Genomic DNA, 25,585 nt, shown 5'->3' on the forward strand with positions numbered 1-25,585 from the left:
TCTGGAGGACATTATACTAAGTGAAATAAGCCAGCACAGAAAAACAAATATTGCATGATCTCATTTATATATGGAATCTGATAAAGTTGAACTCATAGAAGTAGAGAACAGAATGGTGGTTGAGGGAGAGGAGGAGGGAATGGGGAGATGTTAATCAAAGGGTATAAAGTTTCAGATAGACAGGAAGAATAGATTTTGAGATCTGTTGTACAGCAGGGTAACTATAGTCGATAACAATGAATTATACAGAGTATTTTAAAATAATTAAGAGAATAAATTTCAAATATCTGACCATTAAAAAAGATAGGTAATCAAGGTGATGTATATGTTAATTAGCTTGATTTAATCATGCCAACTTGTATACATATATAAAAACATCACATTTTACTCCATAAATCTGTGTAATTATGATTTGTCAATCAAAATTAATATTAATAATGTTTAAAAATGTAACATACATAAATACCTCATTAATCAGTTTTATTTTGATTATAGTTAAAATTATATTGTGGACATATTTGGCTAATAAAATGTTTAAAATGAAAAATGTGAGAGGAGATAAATGAATTGAGGATGGAATTGCTAAGCAAAAAATCCCTAGAATTTAGAGATTTGGACAATTCTCAGTCTATCCACATTATAAAAAATGAGAAAGTATGTTTGAAAAGGTGTGGAAGACCCACTATTTGATAAGGAAATTAGTGTGGATGTGAATCACAGACTTAATTAACCATCTCTACAAAAGCCAGGAATAGAGATGGGATTAAGATGGGATTATAGTAGCAGAAGCACTGTCACCTGAGACTACAGGAAATTAATGGGACAAAACAAAGGAAGACCCTACAGGACGAGACCATAGAACTATCTGGATGTGAACTTCTTCAAGACAAGCAAAGAATGATCCCAAAGGTGATTCAGAGATCAGTAGGGCTGCTATCACAGGCCCAAAGTGCACAGTCCTAGGTAGCAAGGCTGTCTCCACCTCAATTTCAAAGGGTAGAACCAATGCCCAGCAGAGCTGTGGGGATGGAACAGTCCAGCAGAGCCCTGGGGGCTTGCCCCTGTTCCAACAGAGAACCATGCCATGAATAGAGCCACTGTAGAGAGCCACAGCATTGGCAGTGCCCCACTGATCTGTGGGGGTGATGTTGCTACTCGAGTAGGTCTGGAAGGCAGAGCATCGAGCCAGAGGATTACAGGTGCTCCGAATTTACTATGGGGTTACAGCCTGATAAACCCAGTAAGTTTGAAATATAGTTGAGTCAAAAATTGATGTTTTTTAGACATGATGGGATGCAAAAACACAAAGCACAATGTCCCCCAAAACTCTGGCAACAAAGTACACTGTAGAGTATGGGTTGTTTACCCTCAAGATTGAATGCTTCACTGGGAACTGTGGCTTGGTGCCGCCACCCGGCATGGTACTGCCTATCACTACCCAAGGAAAAGATTAAAATTCAAAATTTGAAGTACTGTTTCTACTGAATGTGTATTGCATTTGCACCATTGTAAAGTCAAAAAATTGTGAGTCAACCATCATAAGTTGGAGACTGTCTGTATTCTCCAACCTTAAGATCTCATGAAGCTTGCCTTGCCAGGTTTTGGACTTGCCTGGGGCCTGTCATTCCTTCCTTCTTTCCTATTTCTTTCTTTTAGAATGAGAATGTCTATCCCATGCCTATTTCACCATTTCTATTTTGGAAGGACATAACTTGTTTGACTTCATAGGTTCACAGCTGGAAATAAATTTTGTCCAAGGCTCTCTCACCCATATCTGATGTCAATGGTATTTTGATAATACTTTAGACTTTAGAATTCATGTTGGAATGAGTTAAGACTTTTGGAATTTTTAGGTGAAATTAATGTATTTTGCTTGTGAGAAGGCCATTAATTTGGGGGTGTTCAGGGGCAGACTGCAATGCACTGAATGTGTGCTCCCTACTCCTTATAGGAGGTGGTGGATCCCTCATGAATGAGATTATAAAAGGGACCCCAGAGAGTTTTCTTGTTCTTTTTTCTTCCATGTGATGAAACAATGAGAAGACTCTCATCTATGAACCAAGAAGCAGGCCCTCATCAGACACTGAACCTATTAGGACCTTGATCTTGGACTCTACAGCCTCCAGAAGTGTGAGAAATGTTTGTTGTTTAAGCCATCTAGTCTATGGTATTTTTGTTATAGCAGCCTGAACTAAGACATCATTGTTGTAGGGCAGCTAAGGGTACTTTCTCTACCTCCTGAATTCCTTTCAGCATAATCCAGAAGTCAGATATGTACATTGATTTTTTTGCCTATTAGTTAAATGAAATCTTATTAACTCCAAAGCGCTTTCCAAATGTGGGGATTTAGCAATATCAAGTGTTTGCAAGGTACTTAAAAGTTTCAGGTGAAATATTCCATGAAGCACAAAGTCTGCTACAGACATTCCGTAAAGGAGTCTTTTTAGGGATGGCTTATATGCTAAAAGGTTGAGCTTAGATAAAATGAAGTCAGTGGTTTGTGCTGTAATGTGAACTCAACTGCTCAGTTCTATCAACGTTTGGGGAATTACTGAAGTGTTATGGCCTCCCAGGTTGGCCACTGTAGGGTGACCATATTGTCCAAATTGAGCCACTTTGCACAGTGAAAGGGGAGCTGGGACAAGTGTAAACTGGGCTCATCCTGAGCGAGCCACTAGTCATAAACACACTATGCATGAGCTACTCATTTAGCCACTTTGAATTTATTTGTTGATCTATACAATTCAGTTGTCTACCTTAGTATTCCTGCCCCATAATCACAAAGGGTGGAGATTAAAGGAAAGATAGAAGATAATTAGGCAGAATTGAAGATATCCTTCTGAGAACTTAGATTAAAAATTAAAAGAACTAAGATATTAATTTTGCCAGAATCAACTTGTGATTTTAGGCAAGGCAACTGACCCTCTCTGAGGCTCAGTTTTCTCATCTGCTTAATGAAAGCTTTTCAAGTTGAAAGGAATTTTGAAGTTCATCTAGTTTGCCCACTTGAAAAAAATCAGTTATCTATCCCTAGTCTTTTTAGACATCTGACAAGCCGTTGTTCAATTTGCTTGTTTGTGTTACTTCCAATGACAGGGAGTTCTCTACCTCAAGAGGCAGCTGATGCTATTCCTGCAGCTTACAGTGAATGTTAGAAAGTTATTTCTTTAACTAGGCCAAAGTTTCAGAAAAAATTTTCCAAGATTTAGAGCTTTAGGAACACTAGATGGACTTTTTTTGCGAGGAACTTAGTTCCCTACCTTTGGAAGAGTTCAAATAAAGGCCATATGACTTACATCTCCAGGTGCTCTAGAATGTAATATCTGGAATCCAGATAACTTTTAAGGTCTATTTCTGTTTCCATAGTCTATGATTCCATGAAAATTCATTAGGAAGAGCTAACCACTTAATGTAGTTTTCTAAGCAGCTTCTTATTTCTAATTTTCTCCTTTCTATTCTTTCTCTAAATCTCCCAGGCTCACACCTTTCTTCTGTCTATGACTTTCCCATATCATTTGCCTCTTTCTTATATTTAGGTTCTCCTTCACCCCTAACTCAGTATCCACATTTATTTTTTCTTTCTAGCCCCATTCTGGGGCTTAACATTGTCTTGCCATAATTAATCTATAGCCTCTTCTTTGAACTTCTGGCCTCTAGTTTTTCCCTTGTCTAATCCATCCTGTATTTCTAAAGTATCCCTCTTATCAATTCTCTTCCCTTTTGAATATATCCTTAAGCTGAACTTTGAACACATTGCTAATCTTCCCCACTCTTTATCCTGGCATTGAAAAAGCTCCAAAGTCAGACCCAATCTCTGTCTCAAAACATACGCCTTGGACTCACTTTCCTAAACGGTTCTGGCGAAATGAATTCTCCCTTTCACTGTATTCCAAAAAGGTTCTGTTTTCCTGTTATTCAGCTTTTACTTATGCCAGTTACATAGTTCAGGACCTCCCACTGCCCCTAATCACCTGCCACCAATAAAAATACAATCTATCTTTCAGGGTCAGTCTCAAATCTCTCCTCTGTTAACTCTTCCCAGAGGACTCCAGCCCATACTTATCTCTTCCTCCTCTGAACTCCCATACCACTTTATTGTCTGTTTCATTCATCTGGCAATCAATCATATATTGCCTTGTAACATCTCTGAAAACTGGCATTTATCTTGGGTACTGTTATTTAACTGTTTCTTTTGTGTATATAGGTTCTCCCCATTACCTACAAAGCTCATTGAGGCTGGGAGTAAGTATTGCATCTTTTTTTCCTACTCTTTGTGAAACAGAACTGGGCACCTAGTAGGGGGCAGCTTATTAATGTGTACTGACTAGTTTCCCATAGATTATCCAATTACTTTGTCACCACTTTAATAGACTACTAAATCCATGATTAATCTTCCCTCACCCTATTTGTCAGGCACTGGTGGTGACAGAGGACAGAAAGGACCATTAGAGATAAGGTACATATGGGAGAAAGCATATTTGACTATTTAAGCTTCAAGTAAGATGAATTGCTAAGATGCTGGTGGTGAGACATTTCACTATCAGATAAAAGTGTTCCTTAATAGATTTAGGTCCCTGGAGAAGCTCCACAGAGGTTGTGATTACAACCTGATACAACTCCTCCAAGAGAGTAAACAGGGAGATTTTTTTCCTTTCTAGTTTGTGCTGGGTAATCGATACCTAGGTGTTTAATTCAATGAATTCAGGAATGGTGCACCGATTCTCTGATAGTCATCAGAATTTCTCTAGCAGTTTTTGCGTTCCCAGAGCAATAATTAAAATTCAAAATATCCTATGTGACCTTTTATGCCAAAATGTAAATGTTCTATGATTTATGAGAAACACTCCAGTTTGAATAGAGGTAAGTCACAGGAAGGAAAGATATTGGTCCACAGGGATTAAAATAGGAAAGGAGCATGGAATTCATAACTTTTTATGACTGCCTCTAATGCTGTACCATAGTGGCCTCATTAGTGGGGGCAGGGGGTGAAGAGGGGATGTGCTTCTCCATTAGGAAAGGAAGAAGAAAATGACAGGTAAAATAATTAATCTTTGTTCTATGGAAAAGTAAAAAGGAAGAAGGAAATAATAAAGAGGTAAAATTCTGAGTGCTAAAGCATATAAAGATCACCATCAGATGCTGAGCAAAGGATCTCTCAATTTAAGCATATATAATGTGGAACTTGGAGAGGCCTTAATGATATTTGGAGAGGCCTCAAGTCAGCCATCTTGTCATGTTTCCCATAATTGCTATAGGGAGCAGAATGTATAGTTATGAGATGAAGTGGTCAAAAGCCTGAGAAGTGTTCGGGGAGTAGGGATGGATGGTTCTTCTCTATGGCATTAGTTTTATTTCTAAACCTCATTATCACCAAGCCACTTCACACACTGCTCCATCCCAATTGCCTAGAACAATCTTCTACCCATTGCTAGTTATTTAAGACATCAGGTTATTTTAAAGTCTGGATTCACCTTCCTCTTTATCTCTAAGACCTTTACAGCAGAACTTTACTTCAGAGTGAAGGATGTATCATTCTCTGTTCAAACCCTGGTTCCAAGATTTCCTGCAGATTCATTTATTCATTAAAAAAATATTTATTGTGCCTTTACTATGTGCCAGAGACTGATCTAAGTAAATAAATGACACAGATCTCTCTCCTCTTGGAATTTACATAACTTCTAACTATGGTAGATCTATAGAAGAGCAGTCAGAGCGTTTCTCCTGGCGTTTGATTGCACCAGTTACTTCAGGGAGCAGTGGCCGGAGATTTGGTACTGTCAGGTAAAAAAGAACCCTGCTAAGCTTTGGAGAGGACTACTTGTTGCTCTTCCCTCTGCATTACTTTTGTAGTAGACAGAAAACAGAAAGGCAAATAGTATAGTTGTCAAGTGCTTGAATCCTGGTTTCCCTGCTGAATAGTGATTCCGCCTCTTTCTGAGGCTCAGTTTCTTTAGCTGTTACTATGGTCATTCAGCAGACCCAAGTTAAGACTGCTTGATTGTGGCTTTCATAACCTAAGGGCATCTACATTAGCTGCTCACCTACATCTTGAGAACCTCATCCATTGAGGATAGATTGACATCTACATATCAAGTGGATATGTATACAGGCGTCTGCACCACATACTTACAAAGGTCTGAGTCCAAGTTAATTACTCCTATTTATGAATAATTCTAAAGAAGTTTTCTGTCTATAATTCCTAACCAGGTGGTCTCTGTTTCCATCTTATTTCCCTGCTGTAAAGGTGGCTTAAGTAATGCAATTAATTATTTACTTATTAAGAATTGTGTGGCTTCTTTACTAGTTTCCTTACCTTATGAATTTCTCCCTGTTGGACAGTTTTTATGACGTTAATCCATTCTTCCATGTCTTTCCGGTTGGATGCAGCCACAGTGATTTTTCGTTGTGGTGTGATAACCTAAACAAAAAGACACAATATTAGCTGTTCTCACTCCATAACTTTGCCTCCAAACAGAGTCTGTGAATGCTCTCAGAGACTAGACAGACGTACCAAGCACAATGCAAGCCATTTCTTGAATATAAAACAGACATTGCCAAAGCCACTCATAGCTCCTTAGATACCCATCCAAAATAGTAATAGTGCTAATAGCAATAACTAACATTTCAATGCCACTTGCTATGTGCCAGGAACTATTCTAAAGCACGTTATGTGTATTATTTCATTCAATATTTATTACAACCCTGTGAGATGGGCATTATTATTTTTTCCCATTTCATAGCCCAGAAAACCAAGGCAAAGAGAGTTCAATGATTTGCCAAGGGTCACCCAGCAGGTAAGAAACTACACTAGAATTGAAATCCAGATTCTTTAGCTTCAGAATTCATTCTGTTAAATACTAAACCATGTACCATCTATTACTCAAGTTAGTTTGCCTGAAAACCCCACTTGCTTACTGTGACTCTGTCTACTTGAAGTGGTAAAATTGTATATGGTTCATTAGGGAGTCCCTGTTTAGTGGGAGAGTGAGATGTTTAAACATCCAGTTTCTTTCTTTCTTATGGTTAGGGATAACCTGAAGAGAATTTTACAGTTGTCTTTCTTAATCCTGCTTGGCACAAGAACCCAGGCAGGAATAATAAGAATGCCACAGGGAGAGTCCAGCAGATGTAGACCATGGGCAGGACTTGATCTTTTTCCAGAGGGCAGGAGGGATCATGGATAGCTACTGCATCAGTCACTGCTTCCATTGCCTAATTGCCTTTACTACAAGCTCCCCAAGTCTTGAAGCTAGAGCTCACCACACCAACAAGGAATTTGTTTCTCCTTTTCTATGTAGCACAATGTGATTATGTGGTAGATGGAACTACGAGCTAGTTGGGATTGTGGTAACAGCCACTCCTTTGGTCCAAACCCATTCTTGAGTGGGGCTGATGTTCAGTGCTTCTGCGCTTTAATTGGGTTAAGGGGCAGCCTAGCCCTTAGATTTCTTTCTTTGTAGAATGCAGACCAAAAACATTAGCCTATACGCTCATCACCCAAAGGCTCAGCTTTTTGGGACTGGTCAATAGAGCCCTCAGCTTTACCCTGTGTCAGGGTGATGTAATGAGAGAATAACAAAAGCAAAGTCTTTTTCTTAGATCCAGCCACTCTCCTTTCACGAGAAGATGGAACATGAACCCACCACGGAAGCAGGACATTGGGTCTACAGCTCTTTAGTCTGTTAGGTACTATCCCCTACCTGCCTAAACAGGAGCTCCAGGCTTGATAACTCACCACTGAGGCTGGGAGAAGACAGTTCTTGGAAGAGTTGGGTAGAAGAATTCCTGGGCCCCCAAGCTTTCTATTTTTCAGTGAGTTTTCTGGTCTGGATTCAGTTGAATGACCAAAGCCATGTGACATTTCAGCCACACTAAGCCCTCAGATACTTCCTTAGAAAATCCTCTGCTTTCTTTGAGGCACTTTTGTTAGTAATCTCAACATGGGGTAGATTTCACTTTGGATTAGGGCTCTTATCTACCTCATCAGAGGAGAGGATGTCATGTAACTCAATTATCCTGCCATTTTCTATAACATATTAGCAATCTCTTGAAAGACTCCCAGTGATCCTCTTCTAAATCACCTTCACTAGGAGGACTGATTTTTATAAGTCACATACTCCCTTCTCCTTTAAGTCAGCTTAGCTTTATACTGGTAATAAGGAACAAGACCATCACTTTTTTTCTTCACTATCAGTGGGCTGCTAGAAAATGTTTGCATGAATGATAACAATTTGACATCAAAGGAAACCTTGGAAACCTGAAGTTCAAAGAAGCAAAAAGTGGTTATGGGAAGCTATCTTCCCAGCTAGCCCATACCCCTGCCCATTCAGTCATTCCCAATCATACTTACGCAAAAACTGTGGCAAAGGTTTCTACAGCTGCTTTCTGCCACGACCGCTTCAGACAGATCAATCGTGTCGAAGTGTGCAAACTAGAAAGATATAAGAGGGAGAGGCACAAGAAACCATCTGGTTAATTATGCAAAGAGACATTAAAAGGTAAACACACATACATACACACACTCACTGACAGGCATTTGTGGCAATCATGATCCAATCATTTCTTTGACTTGAGGGCTAAAATTTATTTAGCAACATGATTTTTGTTAATACATCATGTGACAAAAACAAAATGAAATCAAAATAAATTTTTATAGACATTTATGTGGAGTTATAGGAAGGCTTGAGTTGGTGAGTTCAGAATTATTTAAACATAAAGGCTTACGCTGGAAAAGATAATGGGATGTGGTTTAACTAGAATCCTAGTGGAACAGATTGTGATTAGCTCCCATTTTATTCGGTGGGAGCCTTTGACAGCGTTGCTAGTCCCATCCAGTTTGAGGCCTGTGTCTCCTTATTCACTGGCCACAGTAAATACCACCTAGCCAGCAGCAGGAAATCAGTATCATGGATACAGGCAAGGCCAGTTTCACTGGTAAACAAACTGTACAGTCACACAGGGCCCCGTGTTCAGAAGGGCTCCACACTTAGTTTAATGCTTTGCTGTTGTCATCTTAAAATTACTTCATAATTTTGTCTTTGAGCATGTGTTTTGTAAGTGAAGTCCAATGGGACAAAAGATCATGCATATGAGCAGAGGAGATAGGCGCAATATGCATTTCCACCCCATGTCTTGTCACTCCATTTGGATTTGTGATGCCCATGAACATAGAATTCTAGTGGAACCATGAAAAGTGGGAGTTTAGCAAGACTCAAAGCAAGTTCAAGATAAGTGTGTTACATCTATTACTGAGTAAGCAGTAGGGGAGCCGACAGCCCTGAGAGGTCATACTTTCTGTTGGAACCAGAACTTGCTTCAGACATAGAAAAATAAATGGTTTCTAAGAAATACGAACAACTAAGAAGCCCTATTGTATTCTTTCTTGCTCGTTACACCCCTGTGTTAGCCAACCATTTCTGCTAAAAATGATGACATGGAAGGAAATGGAAAGATAAGGCAACCCATAGTTCTTTCAGTTAGAAAAGTGTTGGTAGAATGTACAAGTATCAAGAAGTGACATATGAACCGTTGAGCTAGTTTTGTGCAGTTCTGTGTACTGCTGAGAGCAAAATACATAAACTTGTATGAGCTACTAAACACAAATTGTATAATTTTAGTGAATCTTTATATGAATTAAATGCTCTTATATTTGCATTTAAAACTGGTGTTGTACTGTGTGCAGATGAATAGTAAAATTCATGCTAATTATCTAAAATTTTATTTTTCTTTACTTAGAATTACATTAAAAAGCAAATAAAAACACCATGACATCATTGCTTTATATTAACATTTTAGTATAAACATAAAGCGTTATATGTTAGTAGCTTTACTAGAACTTCCCCCTGCTTTTTTTAATAAGGAGTACTACATTTTCATTTTGCACTGGATCCCCAAAATTATACTTGGTTCTGGGTGCAGAAGCTAGCTGGGAAAAATACAAAAAGAAAGGGATACAGAAAAGGGAAAGGAGAGAAAAGTATCCCCATTTGACCCAAAAGGCCAAGCTATAAAAAGAGGAGAGGGCTTTGACTTCCACCCTAATGTTTGCTGACATGTCTTTACTTGTTAGTCCATCTTTCCACACAAACGTTTCCTGGCACCCACCCATTAATCCTTTTGACAAGATGGTATATATTACCGCGGGATGGTGTGCAAAGTAGAGCTTCTGTCCTTGAATCAGAAAATATCTAGGCTTCCATCTCTTCAAAGAGTTACAGTTCTTCAGAAGAGGTCCTTCCTTCAATATTTTCTGAAAGACAAAAGCATGGTGTTGAGCAATGAGATCAATTCATAAGGTCATACCACTTGTTCTCTCAGATGGAAAAAGCAGATATCTAGAAGGCTCTATCTTGTCACAGATCTGAGAAATGGCCTGAAGGCCAGGTGAGAACACAGTGAAGCTCGTTCAATCAGAGGAGACATTGGTTGCCCTTGGATTACTCATTCAGGATGATATAGGCTTCACATTTATCAGGCTACATGGCCCAAAAACCATGGAGAACATCTCTATTTGCAGTAGAGGATAGAGGGCAAGGACATGAACACATAAAGGTAAGACCAGCATTTCTAGGAAAGAATGTATGGTAGAGGAAAAAGCCTGTAAAGGCAGATTTTCAGGAAGTCTCCAGATTGTAGGTCTAGACAGGGCTTTTCTGTCAGCTCTTTTAGAGTGTTCCTTTTAGAATATTAAGTTGGATCATGTTCCTTCCTTGTTCGCAAGCCTCCAATATCTTCTCAACACTTTTAGAGCCAAATCCAAAGTCCTTACCATGGTTTGTCTTCAATGGACTCATGATCTCATGAAGGAGCAAGCACATAAAAAGGACACCACAAGAAAACTACCTTCTGATTACTTTCTTTACATCTCATAGTCTAACTACTGATTTTTCAGTTACCTGCTGAACAGACTGATCCCAACCAAGCATATAGTCTACTTACAATTTTCATCATTGAAGAAGTTCTCACTTAAGTTATAGGATACAAACCAACATGCAAGACTGCCATTTGGGAGAAGTACTCAACTCCACCAAGCAGGAACCAAACCCGTACTTAATGGACAGAGGGCCAGACTGAGTTTAAAAATCACCGAATCAAGGCTCTACCATGCATTTTATCTATCATTTAAATTAGCATTCACCATTGGGTGGCTGGAGAAGTGTTTTGTTTGGCCTACCTAGCGTTTTTCAAAGTTTTAAATTAGTTGGTAATATTTAAAAGGTAGAAGATTTCATATAAAAATGCAGGTTTCCTGTTTTTTTTTTTTTTTTTTTAAATTAGAACATCTGGTAACATTGAATTTACATTCTCACATGGCAATGATATGCAGAAACTGAGTAGCAGCTGCTCCCTTCAGATGGCGTGCCTGACAGCAGGAATTTGAATTTAGTTCCCCATCTAAACAATTATTTGCCATTCCTGTTCTCCCAAATACACACACACTCACACACACACGCACTTACACATACTCATACATTTATACACTCTTCAATTCTCTAACCAATTGGATAGTACTAGTGGACAGAGCCTCTTTATCTCAACTGGAAAAAGTCAGTTCATAAGCAATCACAATTTATCTGAACCTTCTTCATTACTTGTGGGAGTTTCATGGTTATTGTGACACCTTTGCGATGCAAAAGAATGGTGCTGAGAAGTCAGAACAAAGAGAACAATAAGACCTTGTGGGAAGTAGGGAGATTGCAGAAAGAGACTAAGAAATTATATTTAAATTGTTGAAATTGAGTCATCCAAGAGAAAACAACTTTTCTAAACATTAAGAATATATTGGGGCTGGGCGCAGTGGCTCACGCCTATAATCCCAGCACTGTGGGAGGCTGAGGTGGGTGGATCACGAGGTCAAGAGATCGAGACCATCCTGGTCAACATGGTGAAACCCCATCTCTACTAAAAATACAAAAATTAGCAGGGCATGGTGGTGCACGCCTGTAATCCCAGCTACTGGGGAGGCCGAGGCAGGAGAATTGCTTGAACCCAGGAGGCAGAGGTTGTGGTGAACCGAGATTGTGCCATTGCACTCCAGCCTGTGTAATGAGAGCGAAACTCCGTCTCAAAAAAAAAAAAAAAGAATATATTGTTCCTTTCTGCTTTCTGGCCAGGTGGCCTAAAGTATATTTCTCACTAATGGCATTTGTTTTTTTGTATCCTAACCCTTTTGCCTCTATCCATATATTCCTCCACACTAAGTCTTCATAATACCTAGGCAGTCCTATTTACTCCTTTCTGCTAAAGACTTAAATTCCAAATTTTAACTGCTCCAAATCTGTACAAATGAATCTACGCCCATTATCTCTGCCCTTTTCCCAATTTATTCTGCTCTGTCAAAATTATTAAATGCATTCTTTACCTTTCTTATTTTGTCATATATAATGTTCCCTGTACCAGCTCATTTTACAGTTTTTGGTTGGCTACTTTTCCCTTCCCTCCATTTGCAGATTAAAGCTTTGCAGCTCAGACTGTAAGATATTTACACGGTACATTCTCTTGGCCTGTTCTGAGAAGAACGTACCCTTAAAGAACCCATTTTTCAGGCATTGCAAGTCATAGGCTAGTAAACTAAAATTTCCCAGTTTATAACTTGTGAATATGATACCCCAGGAGGACTCAGATTTTAGCTTAGGCATTTGATAAGCTCTTTAATGATATTATTATGAGCAAGAAGGAGAAATGATTATCTTTGTTCAAGTTCCTACTTTATCTGCCTGTAGACCACATCCCATTTGCTGAGGAACCTCAGCAAATCATCCTACTTGGTTATTCAGAGACTGCTCCCAAAAAATCAGTACCCTCCTTCAACTCAGGGGACCCCAACTAAGCTCTACCACTCAGGGGGCCCTTAGAGACAATAGAGCTATATAGGAATAAGTTTTCTATATCTTACTATAAATTAATAAAAATCTGAAATAGATTTTGATAAGATGTATATTATAAGCCCCAGAGCAACAACTAGAAAAATAACTTTTAAAAATTATTAATACATTATAAATCAACAATTAAATACCACTACACATGTATTAGAATAGCTAAAACCCAATACAGTGACAATACCAAATGCTGGCAAGGATATGGAGCAACATGAATTCTCTTTCATTGCTAGTAGGAATTCAAAATGGTACAACTAGTTTGGAAGGCAGTTTGGCGGTTTCTTACAAAATCAAACATACGTCTACCAAATGATCTAGCAATTGAAATCTTTGCTATTTATCCAAATGCATTGAAAAGTTATGTCCACACAAAAGCCTGCACGTGAATGTTTACAGCAGTTTTATTCATAATTGCCAACACTTGGAAGCAACCAAGATGTCCTTCAGTAGGTGAATAGGTAAACAGACTGTGGTACATCCAGACAATGGAATGTTATCCAGCAATAAAAATAAATGCAATATAAAGCCACAGAAAGACATGGAGGAGTTTTAAATGCATATTGCTAAGTAAAAGAAGTCAATCTGAAAAGGTTACATACTATATCAATTCAACTACATAACATTCTGGAAAAGGCAAGCCTATAGGGACAGTAAAAAAGCTCAGTGGCTGCCAGAAGTTCAAGGGCAGTTGAGAAGAGATAATAGGTGGAGAATAGGGGATTTTTAGGGCAGTGAAAGTACTCTATATGATACTGTAATGGTGGCTACATGTCATTATACATTTGTCAAAACCCATAGAATGTACAAAACCAAGAATGAACGTTGATGTAAATGGTGAATTTTAGTTAATAATAAAAAATCAATATTGGCTCACCAATTGTAACAAATACACTGCACAAATGCAAGATGTTAATAATAATAATAATAATAGTCTCAGGACCATGTTCAGTTTAGTTTAGTAGCCCCAAGCAGGGGAAACTGGGAGGGAGTGGGAGGGTATGTATGGGTACATTTTTTACTTTCCACTCAATTTTTCTATAAACCTAAAACTGCTTAAAAAATGGTCTATTATTTTTTTTTAATAAGCAAGCAAAAATAGCCTGGGAATTCTGAAAAAGAAGAGTAATGAAGAGGGAACTACCTGCTATTTAGGTTTGAAAACCTAGTATAAAGTTGTAATAATGAAAAAAATAATTCAAGGGGCTACAATGTTAAAATTATTAAAGGAACATAAACATATACCCATGTGATATGGCAGGGGCATAAGTATGTGGAATGTTCATTGAAAAAGAAAGCAAAAACTTTGTCTACAACCTGGCTCGTTGGAAGAGTGGTTGTTTGAGTTCTTTAAGGGAAAAAGAGATGGCAGAAATGAAGTAATCTCTTTTTTAGCTGATACCCAAGGTCTGAGGGTATGAGAAGGGGAGAGTTTCAATGTGTGTATACCAGTGGAGATGAGGAGGATTTATTTCTGAAGTGGAGGATGATATTGTGAAGCTGCTTTCCAATAATAAATTATTATTATTATTATGAACACATCTTAGATCAAGTCTGGAATTACTCTCGCAGATACTATGGCTTGTCAACACGAAGTTTATAATCCTTTGGCACCAGAACAGGGTTGGTAGCTTGTGGGAACTGACTTTCTTTTGCCTATCAAGTTACTTTGTTTCTGTCAAAAGCCAAATTACCATCTGGAAACTGGAAACAAGAGGACACAGTCAACCATGACAAGAACAGAATGTCAAGGCTAGGGAGTAGGTAAGCTCTGTGGTTCTCAAATTGTTTAGCAAGATAAATCTCTTCACCAAGTTAAAAGACCCAAGAAGGCATTGTTGGAAAGGACCAAATGAAGTAGTATTGCCTTGAATAAGATAAAATGAAGTTGAAACCTAGTTTTTGTTAATTAAGATTAGAATGCCATAATAAGAGTTCCTTAAGTTCTAAACAGAGGCTCTGTGTCATCAGCTCTGAACTTCTACAAATGCCCAAACCTGGATCTTGGAAAACGTAAAGTGCCTATAGTCTTTGACCTCTGTTATCCTTCAGGGAAACTTCCCTACTAACCCTATTGCTATTTCTAAATAAACCATTGTTTATTTTGTAAAAACCCCCAAACCAATAGGCAGTCCCAGGAAGCCAGTTTGAACAGGCAGAAGCTAAAAATCACTCATTGATTGCCACAAGTTGATAAAATATGTGCATGCAAAACAATCTTTACCTGCTTGGGACTACTAAACTGAATAAGTTCCTGAGGCAAAAATTGGAAGAAGTAAGGAAACAAGCAAATGCATCCTGTGAAGGGAGGCATTGAAGGGACAGCCATTGCATGTCCCCTAAGATTTGCACGGGGCTTCCTGGTCCCTGGCTTCTTGCAGATAATATCATCTCATTGCCTTCTCACCACAACTATGCAGTGTCACGTCTGATACTTCCAGACAGTAAATCTGAGGCTTGGGAATTTTCCCTTACTTTGTTCGAGTACCCACAATTACAAAATGCTAGTGGACTCTGTGCTTCCTCGTCCCATGATAAGAAAACTGGGAGGGCCTGGTTAATTAGTATGTACACAGCAGGGTGAACACAGACCCTGCCCCATCCCCCTGCCAAACTTTATCCTGAAAGACAAGATCATAGATTGCTGAGAATTAAAAAGTATTCTATGGACAGCTCTGACTATTCCACACTAGAACTCTTAATGAGCTTCCCTCAAAGTAGCAAATGGCAATCCTTGTTTTTCTGAAGACCTAACATTCAATGGTGGGTGAGAAGGGAGTTCTCCCGGTTTTTTAAAGTGATAGTCCAAGATTGACTTGGAAGAGTAGTTAGAATTCACATACCTACAGCACTTTGCAATTGATAAAGTGCTTTTGCTTTGGTTAAATCCTTTCATCAGCCCTCCGAAGCAGGTAGTGAAAGGCATCTTCTAACGCAATTTTGTCCTACAAAAGACACCCTGAAATTAGATTCATCAAGTGGCTTGCCCTAGGAAATAGTTGGAAGTTTTCCTCTCAAATAAGATAGCCCATGTTTGTTTTGCAGTTTTGAGACTTTGTAACATCTTGGAGTTAAAATATTTGTCAGAAGAATGTATCTCTAATGTTATTACAAAAGGCAATGAGGAATGGGACTCTCTATGGGAAATTTTGATTGGTGGCCACATTTATAGGCACACAGCTATTTCATAAGAAGGGACACACATGTAATCCTCTTGGTCCAAGTTGCCACATTTCGGTGGCAATATCTGTGATGCTGCAGATAGAAAGAAGTTAGGAAGGGCTGTAGAATTCTTGTACACATTGAAATGCCATGTTACCACTTGGCGCTTATTAAACCACAGCACACTTCAGGCAGGCCTCCTGGCCTTCCTGCCAGCTCTGTTCGACACAAAAACCCAAATAACATTATGGTTTCTACTATTAAACCCTCAAGGTTGATTATTTTGTGGTGAGAGTGAGTATGGTGCTAATTAGTCTATTGTCCCAAATTCAATTACCACAGAGATCAATTGGCTTCATTCAAATGCAAGAATGTAGTACTCCAAGGCATACGCAATTCAGGTCCTGTGTACAGTATTCACACAAAATGGTCTTTGCCAAAACCATAGCAGCCTGTACAGAGAAAGTTAAAGCTTTGGAAAAGTCTGCTTCAGTTTCATTTTGAATCCTCTTTGATAAACCAATACCCAAATCCATTGATCCCAGAAACTCCCACACCCTGGCACAGGTAGTATCTCTCCCTGGTGCTCTCTATACCTCAACATGTATAGATTAATAAATTAATGAGGATAAGCATTTCCCTCACTCCATATTTATAAAACATGTTCTATAAAATATCTCACCGGAGTCTGTAAAGCAGCCCAATTTCCGGTATATAATTAACACCCGCCTGCTGCTTAATTGGGAAAGGGCAAGTACAGCTGCTGCTGTGACCTTTTCCTTTGCTTCTCCCAAGTTCCCAAAGCTTCTACTATCTGCTACATCTGTTCTTCTGTCACTTGGTGCATTTTTTTTAAGAGACAAGGTCTTGCTCTGTTGCTCAGGCTGAAGTGCAGTGGCGCAATCATGACTCACTGTAACCACAAACTCCTCGCTCAAGTAATCCCCTTGCTTCAGCCTCTTGAGTAGTTGAGACTACAGGTGCCTGCCACCACGTCTGGCTAATTTTTTAATCTTTTTGTAAAGACAGAGTCTTGCTATGTTGCTTAGGCTGGTCTTGAACTCCTGGGCTCAAGCAATACTCCCACATCTGTAATCCCATTACAGAATTGAGCCACCATGCCCAGCCTGCTTGGTGCATTTTTGATGCATAAGGCTTTGGGGAACTCTTTACCTTTTCCTAGCGAAAGAGTCCACTGGTATATAAACAGGTTGAATTCCACCCCCACCCACTAAAAAAGTAGGCAAACATCATGACATGCACCGCTACCTGTTATTAGCTGGCTACTCTTCTGTTTTAATTTCTCTTGTTGCTCTTGTGTGGGAGGCTGGATAAGTTGGGGGATGAGTAGGCTATCACTCCCCAAGTGAGAACTGAACTATTATTGGCATAACTGAAAAGGCCAGCTTTCTGTCTATGACTCCTTCAGTCCAAAGACCTGGAACATCTATTCTCTTTGCTTGGGTTGAAGCGCTGGGAAGAAAGCCGTTTCCTAACACTGGCTTGCCAAAGTTGATTCAAAGCAACTGTGTTTGATTTGGTTAAAATGCAACTCCGGGTGCTTTAGGCTTTAGAAAGGTCAGACCCACTGCTTCACTGAAAGCTTTACATTCCCCAGGGTCCTGTTGACATGGCAGGAGTCAGACAGACTGGCTCCAGCACTTACTAGCTGTGTAACCTTGGGTAAATCACTTAAACTCTCTGAGCCTCAATTTCCTTGTCAGATGAGGATACCTTCAGAGCCTGTGCCTGCCACTCTAAGTCCCTTGTCTCCTGTGGATTGTGGATGCAAGGGCTGCTGCCATCTCTCCACTCATGCCACTACTGGATTCTTCCCTTCTGGCTGTCTAAGGGCTGCAGCAGCAGGATGAGGAATAGGATGACCGACTGTCCTGGTTTTCCCAGGAGTTTCAGCACTATAATCAGGACAGTCTTGGGCAAACTGAGACCTGGTGGTCACCCTAACACTGAGAAGCCAGATTTTTCTACTACGCAGGTCTGCAAGGACTGTATCTGCAAATCTCCTTCCACTGCTTCCTGTGCTAAGGAAGAGCTATAGATGAACATCGGTGTCCCATTCTCTACCAATGAAATAGAATAAAGTTAAGCATGATGTTATATGTATTTATTGAAACAGTTCCCTATTGAAAGACAGTGGTTTCAAATCTTATTTTATTACCAATGACACTGCAAGAACTCTGTATATACATGTCATTTTGCACTGGTGTGAGTACATTGATAAAACAGATATCAAGGCTTGATGACTTTAAAGTCCACGGGGGGCTGGGCGTGGTGGTTCATGCCTGTAATCCCAGCACTTTGGGAGGCCGAGGTGGGTGGGTTCCTGAGCTTAGGAGTTCGAAACCAGCCTGGGCAACATGGTGAAACCTGTCTCTGCTGAAATACAAAAAAATAGCTGGGCGTGGTAGGGGTGCCTATAGTCCCAGTTACTCTAGAGGCTGAGGCAGAAGAATTGCTTGAACTAGGGAGGCGGAGGTTGCAGTGAACCAAGATCACACCACTGCACTCTAGCCTGGGCAAGAGAGCAAGACTCTGTTTTTTAAAAAACAAAAAAACAACAACAAAAAAAACTAGTCCACTGGGACCATAGACCCTAAACACCTGTAAGTTTTGGGGGAGCCAAAAACATAGAAACAGGAAATCCAGTGAAAGAACAAATCTCTCAGCCCCTTCCTCCTTCCTCTTTTCTATTAGTGGAGTTTCCTAGGAAGGATAAGGACCACTAATTGTTTGGGGGATGGGGAGGAGGTGACCAATGTGAGCCCAGGCTGACAAAGTACAGAAAGTGGTAACCTGGCCCTTAGTAATTGACCTGGTACTAGCTGCATCCAGGAAGGAGGAAGAGCTCTGCTGTGCCCTCCGAGAACTACACATAGGTTTGAATGCTGGATTTGCTGCCTACTAACTGTGCAGCCTTGAACAAGGCATTTCACTGCTATGAGGGGCCACTGTTAAGTTGGTAGGATAGAGATACAAGCTCTGGTCTCTGTTAGTTCAAAGTCTGTTCTCATGCCACAAAACTGACCTTTTAACTTTCTGAGCTAACTTTGACTTTAGCAATGAGTAATCTTAGATCTCCCCACCCTGTTAGATTATGAAAATAATGCTCCAAGAGGGGCTGTGCTTACTCAAGTCAAAAAGCAAATTAGTGGTAGAGTGCTGGGCCTCAGGCCACCGTATTTCAGTTGTGTCAGGACTCCTCACTGACCTCCCTCAGGTGAGTGAAGGTGCTGTATAACAGCAACCACTGAGTTTTCTCTGTTATTGGGAAAGCCTCCTGGAATATGTGCACAGTTACAGAGTTCCAGGGGAATAGCATGGAATGGGATGTGAGGAAACCAGAAGGAAGATGTGTAAGATCAAAAGGAAGAGCTGGGTAAGAACTTTGTGAGTTTGAGGAAAAAAATGGCTTATGACAAGGCTTCCTGCAGAAGGTTGACTTTGCTCCACAAATGCAGGGAAGACTCAAGGTTCTGAGTAGGTGAAAGAGGACTGTTTCTGAGCACTGGGGAGCCAAAAGCCTAGAAACAGGAAATCCAGTAAAAGAGATAGTGTAAGTGGAAGCTTCATGGGAGACTCTTACAGCTACAGCAGTAGTTGCTGTTTGCCTGGAAAAGAAGTTTTGTGGTTAGACAAAGTCCCTCCAAAAAGATACCAGGGTATCTTGGACCCTGGCCCTCAACCTAAGCAAGATCACAGAGGTCAGGACATCAATTAGCTTATCTAGTGCCACCATCTTACAAAAAGTGACAAAACAATGCCTGCTTCCAATTGTCTTCTTTTCCATCGTTTTACCTGACTGTTAGCTACCAGAGACAAAGCTAACATTCTGTGGATGTTTATTCTCTCAGGGACACTTCCCTCACTGCTTCTAACTAACCCTGGGCTCCCACCACCAAGCAACGTACCCTGTTTATCCTAACCATCTACTATGAGAGCAGTGGCTCCTGTTGTGACTCTGGTGATGGCCCTTATTAGAAGCAGCAGGAGCAGCAATTTCTTCTCTAAGTTTTTCTTCATCTCTCCTTCTCCAAAGGAAAATATTTGTTTCTGGCTGACAAATGCCTGTGATTTGCCCTTGCTTTACATGCATTATCTTATTTAATGCCCACAGCAATAGTCCTGTGAGGGAAGTGAAAAGTTGAGGCTTAGAGAGGTTAAGTGTCTAGTTCTAAGTCACAGTGAATAGCAGAGCTGGGGTTTGAAGGCTGATTTTTTTTTTTTACTCTACTGCCTCTCCCCACCCTACTCCCATACCAAATAACCATATGATGATAGTTATTATGATCTGACTTGGGTGTCAGATCTAACTTGGGGATCACTTCAGTTCACTTCTTTTTTCCCCAGGGGCCACTATTTCACCCATCAGGAAAAGCCATGGACCAGTGATGTTTGCGGATTCTCACTGGTTAGCTAAATTTCTTGAAGGGAACCATGTACTGCAAATGCTTTCACAAATAGGGAGGGGGAAAAATCACAGTCCTTTAGAGAGGTACCTGAAATGTCATAATCCCAAATTTTGCATATGGTAACACTTTGTAACAATATGCTGGACCATGCTTGGGAGCTTCTAAATCTGGAGACTTTAGCCCTCAGAGGTATTTAAAAGTGCTTGCAACCTAAGGCCAAAAAGGAAGCTTGTAAATAAGCAAATACAGTCATGCCTCACTTAAAGACAGAGATATGTTCTGAGAAATGCATCATTAGGCCATTTCATCATTGTGCAAACATCAGAATATGCTTACACAAACCTAGATGGTATAGCCTACTACACAACTAGGCTATATGGCATAGACTATTGCTACAAAGCTGTATAGCATATTACTGTACTGTAGGCAATTGAAACACAATGGTATTTCTATATGTAAACATAGAAAAGGTACAGTAAATATTCAATATTATAATCTTCTGGGACCACCATAGTATAAGAGGTTCATCATTGACTGAGACATTATTATGCAGCGCATGCCTGAATGTAGCTTATTTGGCTACAACTCACTCAAACAGCAAAGCAGAGAAACTCAATTTTGGTGCCTTCTGTGCTCTGGTTTTTAAAAGTACCCATCTCTTTCCAATTATGGCTTTAAATGTCTTTTAAAATGTGGTGATGGTGAGCCCACATCACCTAACCACATGTACTTAAGAAGTACCTGTTTACTCCTGAGCTGGGGAGATTGTTTTATTGCTAAACCGACCCATGCAGACAGCCATCTGAAGGCCTGAATAATACTTAAGAATAAATTCACTAAAAAGTCCTCTGGGGACTTGCCTTCACCTCATGGCTCAACAATCCCCATTAAGTACAAAAAAAAAAAAAGTCCTCTGGGGAAGAAGCAGTTAGATTATAAAGAGGGGATGTGTGGGTTTGCTTTTTACTTTTTCTCAGTTTTATGAAGTGGTATTACCAAGAATCATGAGGAAGGTAGACAGAAATTGATGCTAGACCAGTTGGTTCTGCTTGCATGTTGTAGCAGTGGAGGTCTAGGGAAGATGAAAATCATTAACTCATTAGTGGTTGTGTATGAGTAGTGGGAATAGAAGGGGGGGTGTATGTGAGTGTGTGTGTGTGTGTGTGTGTGTGTGTGTGTGTGTGTGTGTTTGAGAGAGAGAGAGAGAGAAGAGAGAGAATGCTTCTGTCCCACCAGTGGTAGGTGAGAGCAGGAGCAAAGTGTCAGGTAAGAGCACCTCAGGGGTTGGATTGGCTTGGGGGTATAATGGATGATGACAGATTGATGGGAGGCCTCACTCAATTCCTAAAGCTGTGGATAGCCTTGCTGCCTCTGAGCAGAAGATTGTCCCTGGCTGAACACAATTGCCTCACATGGAGTCAGAGGATAAAGTAGTTTGACAGCTTATCCCAACTGGAGGGGAAAGAGAGGGAAGAGAAGTGACTGCATGAGACACTAATCTGCCAAAGAAGAGACTGTGCTGTGGGCCTTGGTTTCAGAGAAATTATTGGCCAGGTAACAAAACTGAAAAGCTGTGTCAATGTGAATGTATTCTTGGTAACAGGAGGCTATCAGGGACAAGCTTCATGGAGCAATAATAATAGTAAAATGAATTGCCAACAGTTGGCGAGTCCTCACTATGTGGGAAAGACTATACTAATTATGTTACAGTGGATATCTCATTTGATTTTAGTAACTCTGAAAGGTAGATGCCATGCTCATCTGAGTCTTGGAGAGATGAAGTATTTTTCCTAATGAGTTAATAAATGGCACTGCTAAAATCCTTCCTGAGGTTTCACAAGGACATGATGAATATCTAACTATCCCGTCAGTGGAAGGAAAAAAAGGAAGGTTTAAACCACTGGTCTTATTGGAAATTATATCCTATTCTAGGTCAATCAACGGAAGAAGGCAGAATTGGCAGGAGTTTGGTGGTGTGAATCACAGCTTGTTGGTTTAGTTTTGTTTTTCTTTTTAATTTTAAATGCTAAAGTAATTAAAGTGATAATCGTTTGATTTACACAGCATTTTATAGATTATAAAGATCTTGAAGATGCTCACTTGACTCTGAACACAACCCTGAGGGATAGGCCAGGTAAGTAATGCTACTGGCCTTTTTTTTTCCGATGAGAACACTGTGACTCAAAAAAGTAAAGGGACTTGCCCAAGGTCATTAAGTAGTAAACTTGCTCTGGCCTCTGACTTCCAGTACAAGGCTCTTTTCACTGTTATCTCCACACTTTATATTTTCTGTGTTGTTTGATGTCATTTTAATTAGTAGTCCATATTTCAAAGCCTAGTTTTCCCTTTCCTGTTATCCTACAATAAAACTCTCTGCCATCACTACTGGTTAAGAAGTATGACACAATCAAGTGTGCCAGTAGCAGGCATTCACTTGGTTAACAAACGTAATACCATGCTGGACCCAAAGGGAAGCTCTTCTCTGACCTGGATAGCTCCTGATAATAAAAAAAAAAATTAACTTGGGCACACAACTACTGCACAAAAGCATCACACAAGGATCTTACTGAAAAAGACTGAAAGTGCAGCTCTTAGTGTTGCCTCCCCTCCCAGGAGGCAGCTTGTTCAGATGTTTTACCCTGGGAACCTACTGCTACCTTTTTCACAGTGTTGAACTTCCATTTATTTCCCTGTTGAAACACCATCCAGATCTGCATCCTTTTCCAGCTTCTCCCTGCAGGCAAACACCTGGTAAAATTACCACCCCCCTCCACTCCTCTCTAGCCAGGCTATGTTTAAAGGATTAAGGTTGTTCAACGCCTAAATGGACACTAACTACAGTAATCAAATTCTAACACCCACCAGCCAGGGCTTAGAGCAAGGCTGACTGTTACCATCTGGATTTTGTGCAGCTCACCTGTTGAGAGCGTATCCAGAAGGGGTGACCATAAAAAGTACAAATGCATTAAGGGAGAAAGAGAGGGGGTGGGAGGGAAGGAGGAGATCAGTGGTTTTATAACTCAATCTGATATGCCTGGAAAGGGAGGAGGAAGAGGAGTAGAAAATAAATAAGAACAGGATGAGCATGCTGCATTGGAGGGCTAGGGGTGGCAGCAAACACTCAGAGACTTGTAGATGACAAGAGATGCTTATTTTCCCACTAGTGACACATAGGATTCCCACTGGTCCTGGAAAGATCTCTAAGCTACCATTTCATTGACTCTGAGATTGTACCCTAATCCATATGTGCTGCTCCCTGTTTAAAATTGCTGGGAAGAGGCAGTAGTGGCTACTGGGAAGAGAAGGGTTATCAGCTGCAATCTGGGGGACAGCCAGTTTTGAATTGCACACACAAAAAAAGCAGTGGGAAAAATTGTCCTGTGGGGTAGGGGACTGTCTTTTAATTGGAAACAGGGCCTAAACAACAAAGCTTAATAAAGGGAAGGAGCAAGGAAGATGGCAGGGGATAGTCCAGTTTGAAACAAATTCACTAACAGTAATGTGCACACCCAAAATTGAAACACAAATACCATGAAACAGCTATCCCCATCTTGCCCCTTCCATCCCTCCATGCATATAATTAAAAAATAATGTTCTAATAAGACTGGCATGTGATATCTACACCTTTTCTGAAATACTATGCTAGGCACTTTGTATACATTAGTGCTAATATTCACAACAATACTGCAAGGTACTTATTATCATTCTCATATTACAGATAAGGCACTGAAGCTCAGAATGGTCAACAGACTTCTCCAAGACCACACACAGTTACAAATAGTGATGACTTTGAACTCAAGTCTGTCTGCTTCCAAAACCTAGACACATTTCTGCTCATTATATCACACACACTGCCTCTCTTTCCTGGAAAGTGAGGAGTGGTTTGAGGTAAGAGAGGGTGACTAGTTTGCAAAACCACAAGACACCTGAGTAATACCACCTGTGAGTTTCCACAGAAACATATGCACACAGGTACAATATGGGCACCAATATGGCACCTGAGAGAGACAGTGGACTTCATGGATTCTAAACTCCATGGAGTTTAGCCACCAGCAATAACCTGATGTGTGAGCAAATCATATCACTTCTCCAAGCTGCCATCTCCTTGTTAGGAACTATGGATGAAGATACAAAAATTTGGCACTTAATTCATCAAGGGAAGCCAAGACATAACAGAAAAAAACCTATTAGTATCGCTCAGGTCTGTTGCCATAAAGTAGCCTCCTATTTAATTTAACACTGTAGGAATAGACCCTGGGTCCAGGAATAGAACTTATTTCAAAATTAAGCAGGTCAGGAAGGCAAGCCTCAGCATAAAACTCTCTTGGTAAATCACAAATATGTGTCATAGCCAAGTTACATCTATCAGGCATAGTGCCCAAAGTGCCACAACTTACACATGATTAGCATTTGATGGATGTTTATAAAGTGAAATTGAATGAGAGAAAACACACATGGAGAGGAGAATGAAAAAGGGTGTTCTCATATGTTCCTGGATTCATTTTTCTATCAATTGGCTCCTAAAAGCCAGTCACTATTGGAAGAAATACACTGAAGATTCTTATATTAATATATTCAAGCACATGTATTTATGCAAAGCCACTTTAGTATAGCAAAAAGGAGTGTAGATTTTGGACTCAGATAAACCTGAATTTGAAAGATAGCTTCATCACTTAATTAGTTATGTGTCCTTGGGCAAGTCATTTAACTTAAAAACCTTAGCAATTTTATATGTAAAAATATACATAATGACATTCAACTGTCAGTAGGGATCAAGATAATGCATTAAAGTGCCTATTGTAAGGTAGAAATGCAATACATATTTCTTCTTTCTTTCTGTGAATATGGTGGCTATATTTTTTGACCCCTAATTAGAACACAATTCTTGTAAAGTGTAAGTGTATATGTGGTTGCAACAGGGTAGTGGGGGCTTATTTGATATTAATGTTTTGCCGCAAATTTGGAAGCATAATTTAAATAGTTCAACCCCAGAGGGACTTTATTACCAGAGGTTAAGGTGCGTTTGATTTTTGTGGATTAGTCCATGCAAGCACAGACTCTTTCCCTACCATGAGTAACAGAGAAAAGATCACAGGGAAAAGAAACAAAGACTATAAA

At 39.9% G+C, this 25,585-nt stretch overlaps 1 protein-coding gene across 1 annotated transcript in view; it reads right to left on the bottom strand.

Moving 5' to 3' along the window:
• The window catches only part of DGKK (diacylglycerol kinase kappa), a 100,136-nt gene that overhangs the window by 48,779 nt on the left and 25,772 nt on the right, over positions 1–25,585 (bottom strand). The window contains exons 2-4 of the mRNA XM_032258693.1: positions 10,139–10,249; positions 8,351–8,431; positions 6,314–6,418 (exon numbers count right to left, since the gene is read on the bottom strand). Of these exons, the coding sequence (XP_032114584.1) occupies positions 6,314–6,418; positions 8,351–8,431; positions 10,139–10,249 (297 nt within the window). The remainder of the gene's footprint in view (positions 1–6,313; positions 6,419–8,350; positions 8,432–10,138; positions 10,250–25,585) is intronic.

This window comes from Sapajus apella, unplaced genomic scaffold (assembly GCF_009761245.1).
Source record: "Sapajus apella isolate SASKATOON/1434 unplaced genomic scaffold, GSC_monkey_1.0 scaffold103, whole genome shotgun sequence".
In the NCBI taxonomy this organism is placed as follows: domain Eukaryota; kingdom Metazoa; phylum Chordata; class Mammalia; order Primates; family Cebidae; genus Sapajus; species Sapajus apella.